General features: G+C 41.2%; 2 protein-coding genes across 2 annotated transcripts in view; one reads left to right on the plus strand and one right to left on the minus strand.

Moving 5' to 3' along the window:
• LOC102504942 (retinitis pigmentosa 9 protein) overlaps window positions 1–14,565 on the plus strand; it is a 116,291-nt gene that overhangs the window by 85,563 nt on the left and 16,163 nt on the right. The window lies entirely within an intron of this gene.
• The window catches only part of FKBP9 (FKBP prolyl isomerase 9), a 38,363-nt gene that overhangs the window by 21,618 nt on the left and 2,180 nt on the right, over window positions 1–14,565 (minus strand). Inside the window, 5 exon segments of the mRNA XM_006187749.2 lie at window positions 824–1,013; window positions 3,496–3,641; window positions 3,887–4,076; window positions 4,635–4,755; window positions 4,757–4,781. Coding sequence (XP_006187811.2) covers window positions 824–1,013; window positions 3,496–3,641; window positions 3,887–4,076; window positions 4,635–4,755; window positions 4,757–4,781 — 672 coding nt within the window.

Here is a 14,565-nt window from a genome sequence, read left to right on the forward strand (position 1 = left end):
AAAACAGAAACAGACTCACAGAAAACAAAACTTACGGTTATCAGGGGGGAAAGAGAGTGGGAAGGGATAAGTTGGGAGTTCAAGGTTTGCAGATACTAACTACTATATATAAAATAGATAAACAACACGTTCATACCGTATAGCACAGGGCGCTATATTCAACATCTTATAGTAACTTATGGTGAAAAAGAATATGAAAACTAATATATATATGTGTGTTCATGTATGACTGAAGCATTGTGCTGTATACCAGAAATCGACACAACATTGTAAACTGACTATACTTTCATTAAACACACACACACACACACACACACAAGAATGTATTTCAGTGAACCAGGGGGAAAAAAACAAAAAAAGAGAGAGAGGTACTACCAACAGGGGAAAAAACTGAAGCTCAGGGAGTTTAAACGCTGTCCAAAGTCACACCAATAGTGCACGACACACAGGGACTGAAACCCAGGTCTCCTGGCACCAAGCCTGTTCTTTTCCCATCCTACTGCCTGGACCTCCCTCCTGGTCATTCCCATCTTGGACCCCACTGTTGGGTTTATACTTGGATAGCAGAGCACAGTATAGAGAGATGGTGGGAGTCTGGGGTAAGCCTCCTGCTTTCCTGCAGACCCATCTCCCACAGGACTTCAAGAAGACTGTTATAATAGCCTCTGAAGGAATTCAGTATCAGGAAATAGAAACCTGTATTGGAGATGAAAACACTAACTCCAAATTGGCACTAACAGAGTATGCAAATCATGGTCCAGCCAGCAGTAAACTATATTTAATAAGATGTTCCAGTGAGTGAAGGCTCCTGTGGTTTCCTTACCTGGAATCAAAGAGTGTGCCATCCAGAAGTGTGCCATTGTAATGATACCTGAGAAAGTCCCCGCTTTGACTTCGTCGTTCACAGTTTTCAGGCACTACCTTATTCTCAATGGAGATGCTGTCCTTGGGGTTATGGAGGTCCAATAATGCAACATCAAACACCAGAGATGCCTGTCCAGGAATGTCTTTCCCTAGAGTGGAATGAAGAAAGATGAGGAAATCAGGACACAAGATTTAGGAAGCATTTTAACTACAACTTAACACCCACTGCAGTCGGTGTTACACATTTCTTAAAGTTTTCAAGCCAAGGAAACAAATGTTTTTCCATGTCTTGGGTGGTCTCCCATGACGTCTAACCATGCTGTGTCACCACGGTGTCCAACCATGGGCTGACGGGTATAATCTGAAGCCCGACTTTCTCAGAAAAAGGAGCAAACCAATATTAATGACATGAGAGACTACTGTGACCACATATTCTATGTTTGTGTTGGCAAGGCTCAATGTACAAACTCAAATACATATCTCTGTGGGCTTCTGTTGTGTACAGATGCAAATCACAGACATTTAAAGGCACAAATTCCAAAATTCAGACCAAGTTCTAGAGAACATTCCACAGACTTGTTCTTTGGAACTCACAGCCAATTTTTTAAAGAGGCAAAAATTCAATCCTTTAAGTGCATCTAAGACAAGCTATAAGTAAAACTAAAGTTAGCTGAAATAAGAAAGAAAAAATGGCACCCACAATCCAAAATGTAAATACTCTTCAAATCATTTCTGCCTCACTGCAGGATGGTGCTGCTTCTCTTGGACTGTTCCTAACAGTGAGGATTTACTGAATGTCTGCAACACAATGATCCACATGAAGAGATTATTGGGCACTAGCTCCTTCCTGTAAAGATCAATGTCAACCAATTGTAGTAGCTCTAAATCCAGTACTCTGGGATAAAAGGAAGTTACCTGGCAAACCACCCACCTCCACACTCTTACTTGCCATTTGTTACGTCATGCAAAGGAGTAGGCCTGGGCATGCCAAGCCTGTGCTCCTTCAGCTGGCTCTCCGGCAGAGCCCACCCCTGTTTCCTTCCCCTCCAAGGAGTGGTGAAATCTGCTGAACGTGGGCTGCTGAGTCAGCCTCTGAATGCCAGATGTGTTTAATTTCTGAAATGCAGGTATGGGTGTGGAAGGGCGTGGGAGGGTGTGCAATAATCTGTTTCTGTACTTTTCTGTATCTTTTAATTGAATAGAAAACAGAAAGCCTTAAAAGTAACCCCAGGCTTTAAAATTTTCCAACATTATCATGTACTACTTGAATATTTGCTTTTGTTTTATAATAACTTGACTAAGATGTAATTTCCAATTCACTATACAATTCACCGATTTAAATTTAAACCTGGATAACTGAGCACAGTATCAAAGTGCAAAGCATTTAAAAATAACCTGTTTAAATATTTAAATTATTAGTTACTTATTTTAAATAAATAATATTCCTCACATCAGGCTAGGCATCTAGTTTTATTTGGTATGTTGTAGGCACGTGGATGACAACACAAGGATTTGGGAGCCAAGAGGCTTCCACCAGCCAAGGACGAGACCGTTTGAGTACCAATAAGAATATTAACACATCTTGGGGATGGGAGAATTAAGATACATTTACGGCAGTTGTTTTCAAGCTTTATTTTTCTATTAGCAGACTTTTAAAGAAACAGTCTGCAGGTCCAAGTAATAAAAGTGGAGGTGGACTGGAGAGAAGGCTGAGCCCCATCTGGTCAGACTCCCCTCTCCTGCTCCGTAGACCTAGAGCCAGGGAACATAGCTTGGAAAACATTATCATTATTACGAGGGAGTTATTAAAAGTTGGGTACCACTGTCAGTTAAATTCTTATATAGCATCACATTTTCATTTCTATTCTTAACTACATGTATCTGTTCAAATGCCTGGAGGCCTCATTGTCGTGTCAGCCTGTCAATATGGTTAAATGTGCCTGGAATTCAAACATGAGTAGCTGAGAAATTTTATTCACCAGCCAATGTTCTGTCTGCCCTCACAGTAAAACTACAAACTGGACACTAATGTATTTTCTAAAATTATGCTTTGCATTTATCTACACAGAGCTAATGTCACAGGTAAAACCCATCAAGGAGTTACAAATCAGTGAAAAAATGACAATTCTGGCAGCACATGCTACATTTCTACTTAGATGTCTACAACCTTTAGACTGTCTAGTTCAAATCTCATTTCACAGATGGGAAAACAGAGGCTGGAGAGGTGGTGCCCAAAGTTACAGCTTACAAGGCAGTGGTCGACAGCTTTCTTAAGAACACCAATGACCACGAATAAGTGGAGATTTCTGCAACTGAATCATCAGACAACAGATAACCTAGACTAGCACTGTCTAACAGAAATGCTCTGTACCTGCACTGACCAGTAGAGTAGCCCTCAGTAATGTGTAGTTCTTAAGCACATGAACTTGGCAGTATGACCAAAGTACAGAATTTAAGATTTTATTTAATTTTAATTTTAATGTAAATAGCCATATGTAAGTAGTGGCTACCATATTGGACAGTGCAAGTCTAGACCAAAGGGTCTAGTGGGTTTCATGTGATGAGTTAAATTTACCACTGCAGTAGAAATAAGGACAGATGAGAGTGGTTCGAAGAATGAGAAGGACTTACCATCTCCATCTTCTCCATAGGCTAGAAAAGGAGGTATGGTAATGATGCGCTTTTCTCCCACACACATCCCCAGCAGCCCTTTATCCATTCCGGGAATCAGCCAGCCAATCCCTACGTATGTGTCATATGTTTTCATGCGATTGTGACTGCAAACCAAAGAGAAAAGGGAAAAGTTCCATACTAACTCATCCTTCAAAAGGTTTTGTTACTCAAACCTCAGCTGACCAATAAACCCATACCCATCCCTGGAGGAAAGGCACGTATGGATCTTTGCTCCTAATCACAGAACAGTTGGGAAGAGTCCCCTTTCTGGTTTCTCCATGGGCGTAAAAACCGGATGAGAAGGAACCAAGGGCATTTCACTGATGCTACCACAAATCGCAGTACTTACCTCGAATCAAACAGAGTTCCATCCAAGAATGTTCCGTTGTAGTGGTACCTTACAAAATCCGACACTTGGATGGTCCGAGGGCAACTGGGGGGTTTGAAATAAGTGTGAATCTGAACCTGATCTTCCAAATTCCAAATATCCATCAGAAGAACATCAAAATGAAGCACTGAATTTGGGGGGATCACACCAGCTAGAAGTTAAAGAGAGTTCACACTGAAAAGCTGCTGTCTTTCAGGCCAAACACCTAGGATGCTGCCAAAGTGAATGAAAGCCAAAAGGGCTCAAGGGGATACATACAATTCTAAAATGAGGGAAGGAAGGTATAGCTCACGTGGTAGAGCACATGCTTAGAATTCATGAGGTCCTGGGTTCAATCCCCACTACCTCCTCTAAGAATAAATAAATACTAAATAAACCTAATCCCCCCGCCAAAAAATAAATAAATAAACTTTACTTTAAAAAAAATTCCAAAACTCCTCCTTTCTTCCAAATGAAATTGAAAGAACAGAGAAAGAACAAAAGTTTCCTGTCAACACAGGTTAACATTCAATACACCTGTGTTAGTAAGACTTCTTTCATATCTAGAAGAAATAAACCTAAGATGAAATTTTAGCTGTGTGTGTGTTCACTGCTTCTCATTTTCTCCAACCTAAAGCTTCCAAAGACTCTCCAGTCTGCCTGTAAAGAGCCTGCAAAATATTCTGCTGGTTTCAGCAGATGTGTTTAGAAACACAAAACAAATACTTACAAACTCCTTCACTTCCGTAGGCGAGGTTTGGGGGGATCTTCACAAAACGCCTCTCGTTTACACACATTCCGACCAGAGCTTGGTCCATCCCTGCGATCAGTTGTCCTTTTCCCACAAACACAGTTGAAAGTGGAGTCTCTGTCATAGCTAAAGACCCAAAAGACAGGGAGAGAGAAGGAAAAGTATAAATAACCATTCCCTTAGTGAAAACAACCTGTAAAAATGCACCCATGGACAGAGTGAGGTCACTGCAAAGCTAAAAGGCCACAGAGAAGTTACTGATACAGGAATTATCTCCACCAGACAGTACTTGCAGGGTTAGAAATTTTTTAATTACCTTGAATAATATGGCCAGCAAATCTAGTAGATAAGAATTGGCACAACTCTCTCTAGGAAAAAAAACATGTTAAGTTTGTCGTGAACTAGCTACCAATTTTTCCATCGAAAAATAGTTTACTCCAGTGGGGAGCGTATAGCTCAGTGGTAAAGCGTGTGCTTAACATGTATGAGGTCCTGGGTTCAAGCTCCAGTACCTCTATTAAAAATAAATAAACCTAATTACCTGACCCCCCAAAAATTTGATTTTAAAAAAAGGTAAAAAAAATAATAAAAAAATTTTAAAGGAGAAGACATGTCTCACCATTGGTTAGCAAAAATCAAATTAAAATTTACTTTTTAAAAAAACAGTTTACTCCATTTCTATGTGATTGGTACCTAACAGCAACATCATGGATACTAAGGTGCAAATTAACACTAATTTTCTGTTCTTTTAAGTCAATAAGTTAAACAAGAGGCAACATGTTGTGGCTTCTCGAAGAGCACAAACTCTCAATCTCAGTTTCCTTCACTGCAAAATGGGAGTGATGATAATAGCCATACCAAGATCCGTATGATATAACAATGTGAAAAGTGCTCTGAAAACCCAAGGGTTATGCCAGTATTACTATATGTAATTACTGCAGGTAATAGAAAGTCTGATGTGATCTTAAATTACTAATACATGTGTTTTAAAGGCTGACTGGTGATGGCCTTAAGTAGTAAGATAAACAATGGAATCAAGCTCTCATCCTCTTCAATGTCAAATTTAGCAATAAACAAGGGGATGCCTATTAGGAGACTCTGCTAGGTGCTTTGGGGAATAGTAAAAGAAGTCCAAGCAGAAACTTTGCCTGCAAATACCTTATAAACTGGCAGAGACACCCACAGAGTTTCAGACACTGTTTAAGAATGAAAACAACTACAGAGTTTGGTTTATAATAACGAAAAACACTGGAAATAACTTAGAAATTCAGTTATTCAGAACTATGGCACTGATTGCCATATAAGGCAAGGACACAAAATGTTCTGTGGCCACTTAACAGATTTCCTTTACGGGGATGTACTGGATAGCATTACTACTACATTCCTATAGTTAATAATACTGTATAGTGACTATAGTTAATGGTGACTATAGTTAATAATACTATAATGCATATTCAAAGTTGCTAAGAAAGTAGATCTTTTTTGAGCTTTCTTTATTTTTTCTCATTTTTTAAATTAAAGTATAGTCTGCTTACAATATTGCATCAATTTCTGATGTACAGCATAATGTTTCAGTCATATGTATACATACATACATGCCTTTTCATATTCTTTTCCATTATAGGTTACCAAAAGATACTGAGTATAGTTCCTTGTGCTATATAGTAGAAATTTGTTGTTTCTCTCTTCTATATATAGTAGTTAGGATCTGCAAATCCCGAACTCCCAATTTATACCTTCCCACCCCCTTTCCTCTTATTAACCATAAGTTTATTTTCTATGTCTGTGAGTCTGTTTCTGTTTTGTAAATAAGTTCATTTGTGTCTTTTTTTTTTTCAGATTCCACATATAAGTGATATCATATGGTATTTTTCTTTCTCTTTCTGGCTTACTTCACTTACAATGACAATCTCCAGATCCATCCATGTTGCTGCAAATGGCATTATTTTATTCTTTTTTATGACTGAGTAGTATTCCATTGTATGTATGTATGTATATATATACCACAGCTTCTTTGTCTAGTCATCTGTCAATGGACATTTAGGTTGCTTCCATGTCTTGGCTATTGTAAACAGTGCTACTATAAACACTGGGGTGCAGGTATCTTTTTGAATTAGAGTTTTCTCTGGATATATGCCAGCAGTGGAATTGCTGGATCATATGCTAAGTCTATTTTTAGTTTTTTGAAGAATCTCCATACTGTTTTCCATAATGGCTGCATCAAACTACATTTCCACCAACAACGTAGGAGGGTTCCCCGTTCTCCACACCCACTCCAGCATTTATTGTGCATGGACTTCAAAAGTAGATCCTAAAAGTTGTCATCACAAGAAAAAAATTTTTGTAACTATGCGTGGTGATGGATGTTAACTAGACTTATTGCGGTGATCATTTTACAATATGTACAAATATCAAATCATTATGTTATAAACCTGAAACTAATATAATGATATGTCAATTATACCTCAATAAAATTTTTTTAAAGATTTCTATTCATTTGTACAGAAGGATATACACATTAAGAGAAAAGTGCAGGTTACAGAGCCACAGTCTAAAATAATCCCACTTTGAATTTACAAATGTAGATGCATTTGAAAGTCCACAAGGTGACACATGAAAGTATTATCAGTGGTAAACTATGGGTAGGAGATATCATGTGACATAATTTGTCCTCTCTTTAATTATCTCTCTTTTTTCATTTGCTTGTTTTTTGGGGGGTAGGTAACTAGGTTTACTTATTTATATGTATATATATATTTTTTTTTAATGGAGGTACTGGGGATTGAACCCAGGACATGAGCTCTACCACTGAGCTATAACCTCCTCCCCTATTTAATTCTCTCTTAATTTCAAAATGATCATGAAATACAGTCAGCTTTCTGTATCCTCAGGTTCTACTGCATGAATTCAACCGATTGGAAATTGAAAATATATTTTTTTAATTCCAGAAATTTCCAAAAAGCAAAACTTGAATTTGCCAAGTACTGGCAACTATTTACACAGCATTTACATTGTATTAGGTATCAGAAGTGATCTAGAGATGATTTAAAGTATATGGGAGTATGTGCCCCAGTTACACACAAATACTACACCACTTCATATAAGGGACTTGATCTCCGAGGATTTTGGTATCGAGGGGGTCCTGGAACCTCCTACAGATACTGAGGGATGATTGTACTTGTGTAATGAAATATTAAGGGCTGTTGGAATTTACCTCTTTTGGATGTGCTGCCCTTCATTTGGTAAATTACTTCCATCTTTTCCTCATTTTCCCTCACAAATAGCTTGGGGGAGCAGCACAGTTCACCTCACCACCCATCAGGTGCCCCCTCCTTCCCCTTCTCCTCCTGGTTTTACAGTCTGTTTTATAGCCTTCCTTCTCCAAGGTCAGGGAACAGAAAGGAAGAGTCCAAGTTCAGGCCAACAAGCCAGAGGACAAAGGCACATGGTCAGCTTTGTGCCAAGTCGGCTCTATACCTCCACCTTCTATCTCTGGGGGACAACACCACCCAGGGAATGCCAGCTCTTCAGTCTCACTTGGCAGGGGCCTCGCCACACCCTGAACCGTCATCACCTTGGAGGGTTTACATTAATAAAGGACCAGAACTCAAGGCTTCAAAGACTCCCCAGGCACAGAACATGTGCAAACAGCAACAATGCACAGGCTGGAAACCACATATTAACTGTATTTTTCCTCCACAGAACCCAAATTTAATGAGAGTTTTTAATAATAACTACTACTTAGGGAACATTTTTTACGTGTCAGGCACAGGGAAACTTCAGCTTTTCTATATCCGACCTCATTCAATCTTCATACAACACTTTAAGGTGAGTGCTGATACTCAGGCTCCTTGGAGGTGAAAAAATTTCCCAAGCTCACAAAGTTAGCCAAGTGGGGAAAAAAGTTAAAACCCAAGACTGTCTGACTCTTACCCTCCAGGCACAAGACCTCTCTAGATGGCATATAAACACTGTTGTGGCCTCACAGCATTAATTTCTTCATTTGATGACTGCCTAAGCAAACTGCTAAAAACAAGAAACTTTTCCCAAAGAAAACATATAATTCACGTACACGAGAAACTAACAATGCAAGACCAGCCTTGTCTACCGCTGAAAACTCTGGCAGTCTGGAAAAATACAGTTGTTCTGAACAAGTCTGTGCTGATCAGTACAACGGGCCCAAGTTCCATGTGCAGTGTCCAGCCCACAGCTGGTCATCAAAATTATTTCTGCAAGGGCTGGGATTCGCATTTATTCAGCCTGTCCCAATATCTGGCTGATTTACACGTTTTGCAGACATCCCAGTAGAGGTCTTGCAGGAAACGGATGATATGCCCAAATTAGGCAGTTCCAGGAACGTTTAATAGAGGGGCTGGGTTCTAGGTGCAGAGAAACATTAAGGGACAATGCAGTACCTCTGGGGACGAGTAGAGGGTGCTGTTGTCACACCTGGGCCTGAAGGATCCCGGGACAGAGAGGGAGGCTCAGAGTACCTGGCAGGAGCTAAGCTGGGACCTTTTGTCCAGGAACACAGCCTGTGTGATGATTCTACAGGCAGGGAGCCAGAGGAATAAACTCCATCTCATTCTCCTCCCTCCCTCTGATCTCCTGCTGATGCCCCATTGGCTGAACCCAATAAGAGGCCACAATACAAGGGGGTCACAGATGAAACCCATACTCTGCACATGCAGCCCATACAGGTCAAGCTCCGAGAACAAAAAGCCAGTGGAACAGGGGAACAGTGGACCTAGAAAGGCAAATGGAAATCATCCAGCACATCCAACACCCCCTTTCCTTTCCACCAGCTTATTCTTCACCTCTGCTCTTTCACAGCTAAAAAGACCCTCTGATTGCTGTTCCTGACACTTCAACTTTCCTCTGCCCCAAGGAGGGGATGGGAGGTGGCTGCAGCACCTTCTAATGGTGCTCCTCAAGATGATCAGCCCAAGGTCCACTAAGACAGGAGACATCACGTAACACCCATCATATTCAACTCACTCAACTGCTACACACCACACAGGTTATCCTGTGCTTATTCCTCAGGCTAGTAACTACCCCCGTGGCTGTGTTCTTTGTTTTTTTTTTTTTTTTGGAGGGGAGGATTTAGGGGGAGGTAATTAGGTTTATCTATGTATCTATTTATTTATTTAAATGGAGGTACTGAGGATTGACCCAGGACCTCGTGCATGCTAAGCTCTCTACCACTGAGCTATACCCTCCCCCGCCATGGCTGTATTCTTAAAGCATAAATACTGAGGCTCTGTTTTTAAATGTAGGTTTCAATCCCCAGTGAGACTGAACATATGGCAAACTGAACACACACCCTTCTCTAGAGCCCCCAAACTCATTCCTTCCCCAAGTTCCTAAGCTTCTCTCTTTAAAAAAAAAAAAAAGGCTTAGAAACCAAAGAAGAGATGATTGCTCTCAAGAGATGGCAACATTTTGGAAGATGGAAAAGGAACCAGGAGCAGAAACTGACCTAGAAGGGAAGAAACAGAATCTAGGTGTATGCAAAAGGGGATCTGGCCAAGGGTAGACACTATGTGTCTCCCAGAGCCTGCAAAGTGGAAGACGGCAGGACAGAAGGAATCCTGCAGCTTGAAAGTCAAAATTCAGAATAGTTACATCTCCTCCCAGAGTCTGTGTTCCCCACTCCCAATAGCTTGGCAACTATAATTTTAAGCTTTATGGAGTTATTTAACTGCTTTTCAAACTCTGTGTATATGTATTACTTAAAAGATTAAATTAATTTAAAACTTTTTGCCAAAATTAACATACACGTATAGTATTTGTTGCTGAGATTATTCTGATCTCAGATCCAGAAACAAAGGAAAAATAGCCTTTACAAGGGGTGGGGGGAATGGCCCTGTTAGTGGAACTAAAACCCTGATCAATTATGACAGGAAAAGCCAGCTCGCTCTAAATCTTTAAGATTCAATTTAGACAAACAATAACTGATTACTTCCCCTCCGTCTTTATTCAGGTTTAACTGACAAATGAAAGTTGTGTATATTTAAGGTGTACAACTTGATGTTTTTATACATTATGAAATAACCACCACAATCAAGCTACTTAACATATTAACATATCTCACAAGGGTACCATTTTCTTTTTCTTTTTGTGGTGAGAACACTTAAGATTACTCTCTTAGCAAATTTCAAGTATACAACACAGTATTATTAGCTATATTCACATTGCTGTCCAGTAGACTGAATAAATTTCTTTTGAACATTAAGGAGACTGCCATCTTTTGAGAATTCATAACAGGAGAGAAGCAAGTCAATAAAGAGCCAGCCGATGGGGCCTGAAAGTTTATCAAATGGCTGGCTCACATGGGACCTGCCTGACATGAGGACTCTGGTCCTGCCCAAGCCCTCGGTGAATGAGTCTAGAATATTCATGAAGTGCACAAAAGCAGAAATACACCTCCTAGCTGGATGCGTCACCCTGGAATGACCCAGGTAAGATTCAACATCCTCTGTAGGCCAAGTTCTACCACTGAGCTTGGGCCCAACACAAAAGAGGGGAAACAAAATCTGACGTTTCTGCTTCCCACCTCCCTCCCCACACCTCATGCTCCCAAAGGTGACTCTGGGCTTCCCAGATCCTTTGCCCAAGAGTACTTCCCTCAACCAACCACCTCTACCAGCAGTTAATGAGCCCTGGCAGGGAGGGAAGACAAGCCATTAGTGATCTGGCAAACTACCTGTCTGCTGCCCAGATGGAAAAATGAGAGAACTCTGCGATGGAGGAAGAGGGAGAAGGTGAAGGAGAAGAGAGGAGCGTGTAGGAGTGGAGAGGAGGGGAACAAGAGAACATATCCACTCACACCTTCATGGAGGTCAGACCCTGAAATGGGAGCAATTGGCTTGGATGTGCTTTGGTGCATTAAAATACCATCAAAAGAAAAATATCACAAAGGAAAGTAAAATCATTATATTGCTATTGTGGATTTTTGTTTTTCAGCAACTGCACAAGTTAAAATGTTAGATCTCTATAAATCATTCTTATTTTACACGAGTTCTCAGCCCAGTAAAACACAGCCAACTTAAAGAATCAATATGAACATAGAGCAGCTTGCAATGACCCACAAATGAAAATTAAAATCAAATTAAGTCTTCATAGGGGGCATTAGGTCAGCCTGCCAATGGCCTCAGGAGACCCTGGTAAGAAGAGTGGACAAGCAGAACTTTTCCTAAAGTGAGCAGAACTGCACTGGGCTAACACACAAGCAGCAGCTTCTCTTTCATCACATGGCTTTTCCATAGGAAGGGTTGCTAAGCAGATCTACACTGCAGGTACTTCCTGCCTAAGTGAGCTGTCCTGACCTGATCAGTCTCCCTGCCACCACTAAATCCGTCCGGTCTACCCAGACATCATACGAGGTGCTGCCCAGTCCACTGGCTCCTGTCTGAGATCCAGCCCTGCATAAGGGGTGAGCCTGAACACCCTTTTACTTAACATGTGACTTAATACCCACCACGGTGGGCACCTGATTCTCTCCTGGGAACATCGACTTGGGACAGATTCCAGTTAGTCAGTGTTACTGGACTCAAGAGGTCATTTGTGTGGCATGGAAAGCCTCCTGGAGCGCTCCCTTCATGGAGAGGAAAATGAGGCCCTTCTGCAACTCCTCAGGGAGATGAGATGCAGAAAGTCACCTCATTTCATGATTCTGGATCCTTAGGATCCTTCCAATAAATTCCCTCCTTTCTGCTTAAGCCAGCTGGAATGGATTTTGGGGCCCTCCCCCAACCTTGACTTGAGGGCAGGGATTTTTTTTTAATAGGTTTTATTTTCTTAGAGCAGTTTTGGGTTTACAGCAAAAATGAGTGGAAGATACAGAGATTTCCCGTATACTCACCAACACACACACACACAGCCTCCCCATTATCAGCATCCTCCACCACAGTGGTCCATTTGTTACAATCAACAAACCTACATTATCACTTGAAAGTCCGTAGTTTACATCAGGGTTCACGCTCAGTGATGTACATCCTACAGGTCTGGACAAATGTGAAATAACATGTATCCACCATAACAGTTATCATACAAAATAGTTTCACCTGAGGGCAGGGATTTTTTGTTTTGTGTTTCATCTCTAGATCAACATCTCAAACAGTAGGTATACAGTAATTATTTGTTGAATGAATGAATATGTAACATGCAATTGACCTCTGTTATGAGTCTATGATTCTTTTGGAGCAGGGGTCAAATAACATGGTCCTAGACCAGCAGCATCAGCATCCCTTGGGAACTTGTCAGCTATACAAATTCTCAGGCCCTACCCTAGATCTACTGAATCAGGAACTGTGTATAACAAGCCCTCCAGGTGATTCTGATGCATGTATGGTTTGAAAACCTCTGGGTTAGAGCATCTACAGCTCTACATACCAACAGGACACATGGTGGGCACACAGTAATATTAAGCAAATGTATGGACCCTAAGGGTCTGCAGACAGGCCTGAAGGCTATGAATGAGCTGACCAAGACGCTGGTTTTGCGTGCTAAAGATAATAGGAACATGTTAAACTTCAGTCCCCCTTACCCATACCACTAGGAATGCTGTGGAATGCCTAAAAAGCTGAATCAGGAGTGATGGACAAGGAGCTCCCAAGGCCTGGACAGTGAAAGCAGGTGTCCCCACGGAAACCTGCAGGCAGGAAGCTGCTGTCTTCTCCTCTGATCTGGAGCAGCAGCCACAGAGCATATTAACAAGGCACGGAGGCTCCGAAATAAAACGAAACCAAGTCCAAGCTGGTGACCAAGGGCTGAAGGGCTGGTCCTCTGGCAATTGCAAATGCTGTAAGCTGAAAAGACTCCAGCTGCCCCCAATCGCCAGGCAGAGATGCAAGAATAATGCTCTGTGGAAAGAAAGGCCCTTTGAGGTTTGACTCTGGTCAAGTGGACAGCCATTGTTTTCTTCCAGACAAAACCTCCAAATCAACAGCCGAAGCCCAAAGCACCTCAACTTCTCCGCCCCTAAACTCTTTGTTTAGAAATACCAAAGTCACTCCCTAATACTTCATAAATTCCCAAGGGAATGGAGGTCCTAGAAGGAAACTCACAGTAATGAATCACCTACTGTGTAACCTGCTCTCATTATTTCATCGTCCACATTGCAGCCACAGGGACCTTTGTAAAATGCAAGCCTGACCCCTCATGCCCATGATTAACTCTTCAATGGCTTCCCATTGTCCTTAGACGAAGTCCAAACTCTACCTCAGGTTTTATCCCTGCAATCCCATAGCTGCATCTTGACCACCCCTTATCCCCCTCCCCCACCCCCGACACAACATAGAGTTAAGCCTTCTGGGTACTTTCAATGCTCTGTGCCGTTCTTCCATCACATATGTGGGTAAACTACAGACCATAGACTTTAGTCTCTGGCACTAAACTGCTTAGATTCAAAGCCCCACTCCACTACTTAGGAGTTATCACCTTGGATAAATTACTTTCTGAGCCTCGGTTGCTTCATTTGTAATGAGATACCTACCTCACTGTCTGTGAGGTTAAATGAATTCATTTGAATTCATTTGAATTCATATATGTAAAGGCACACGGTAAGAACTATGTGTGAACTCGATGTGAGAGACAAGTGCGTGCTATTATTCTTTCTGTACTTTTCACACTATGTAATTGTCTGGACTATAAACGCCAGGGGCAGGAAGGGAACACCGTCTTCAGGAGCAGACACTGCATACACATTTGCTGAATGGATGGTAGCTCCTCTGTACTCTTTCCACTGTCCCACTCTGTCTCATGGTGGCTGCTATCCTAGTGGGTAGAAAGTATTAAACAACTTGTTCCAATGGGAATTATTAATTATCATCAGCACATGCAGGAAATTCTTACCTATCTTCTAACTAATGAAGCAAATAAAAGAAGACATACAAATGGCCAATAAACA

The sequence above is a fragment of the Camelus ferus genome, chromosome 7 (assembly GCF_009834535.1).
Source record: "Camelus ferus isolate YT-003-E chromosome 7, BCGSAC_Cfer_1.0, whole genome shotgun sequence".
Lineage (NCBI taxonomy): Eukaryota > Metazoa > Chordata > Mammalia > Artiodactyla > Camelidae > Camelus > Camelus ferus.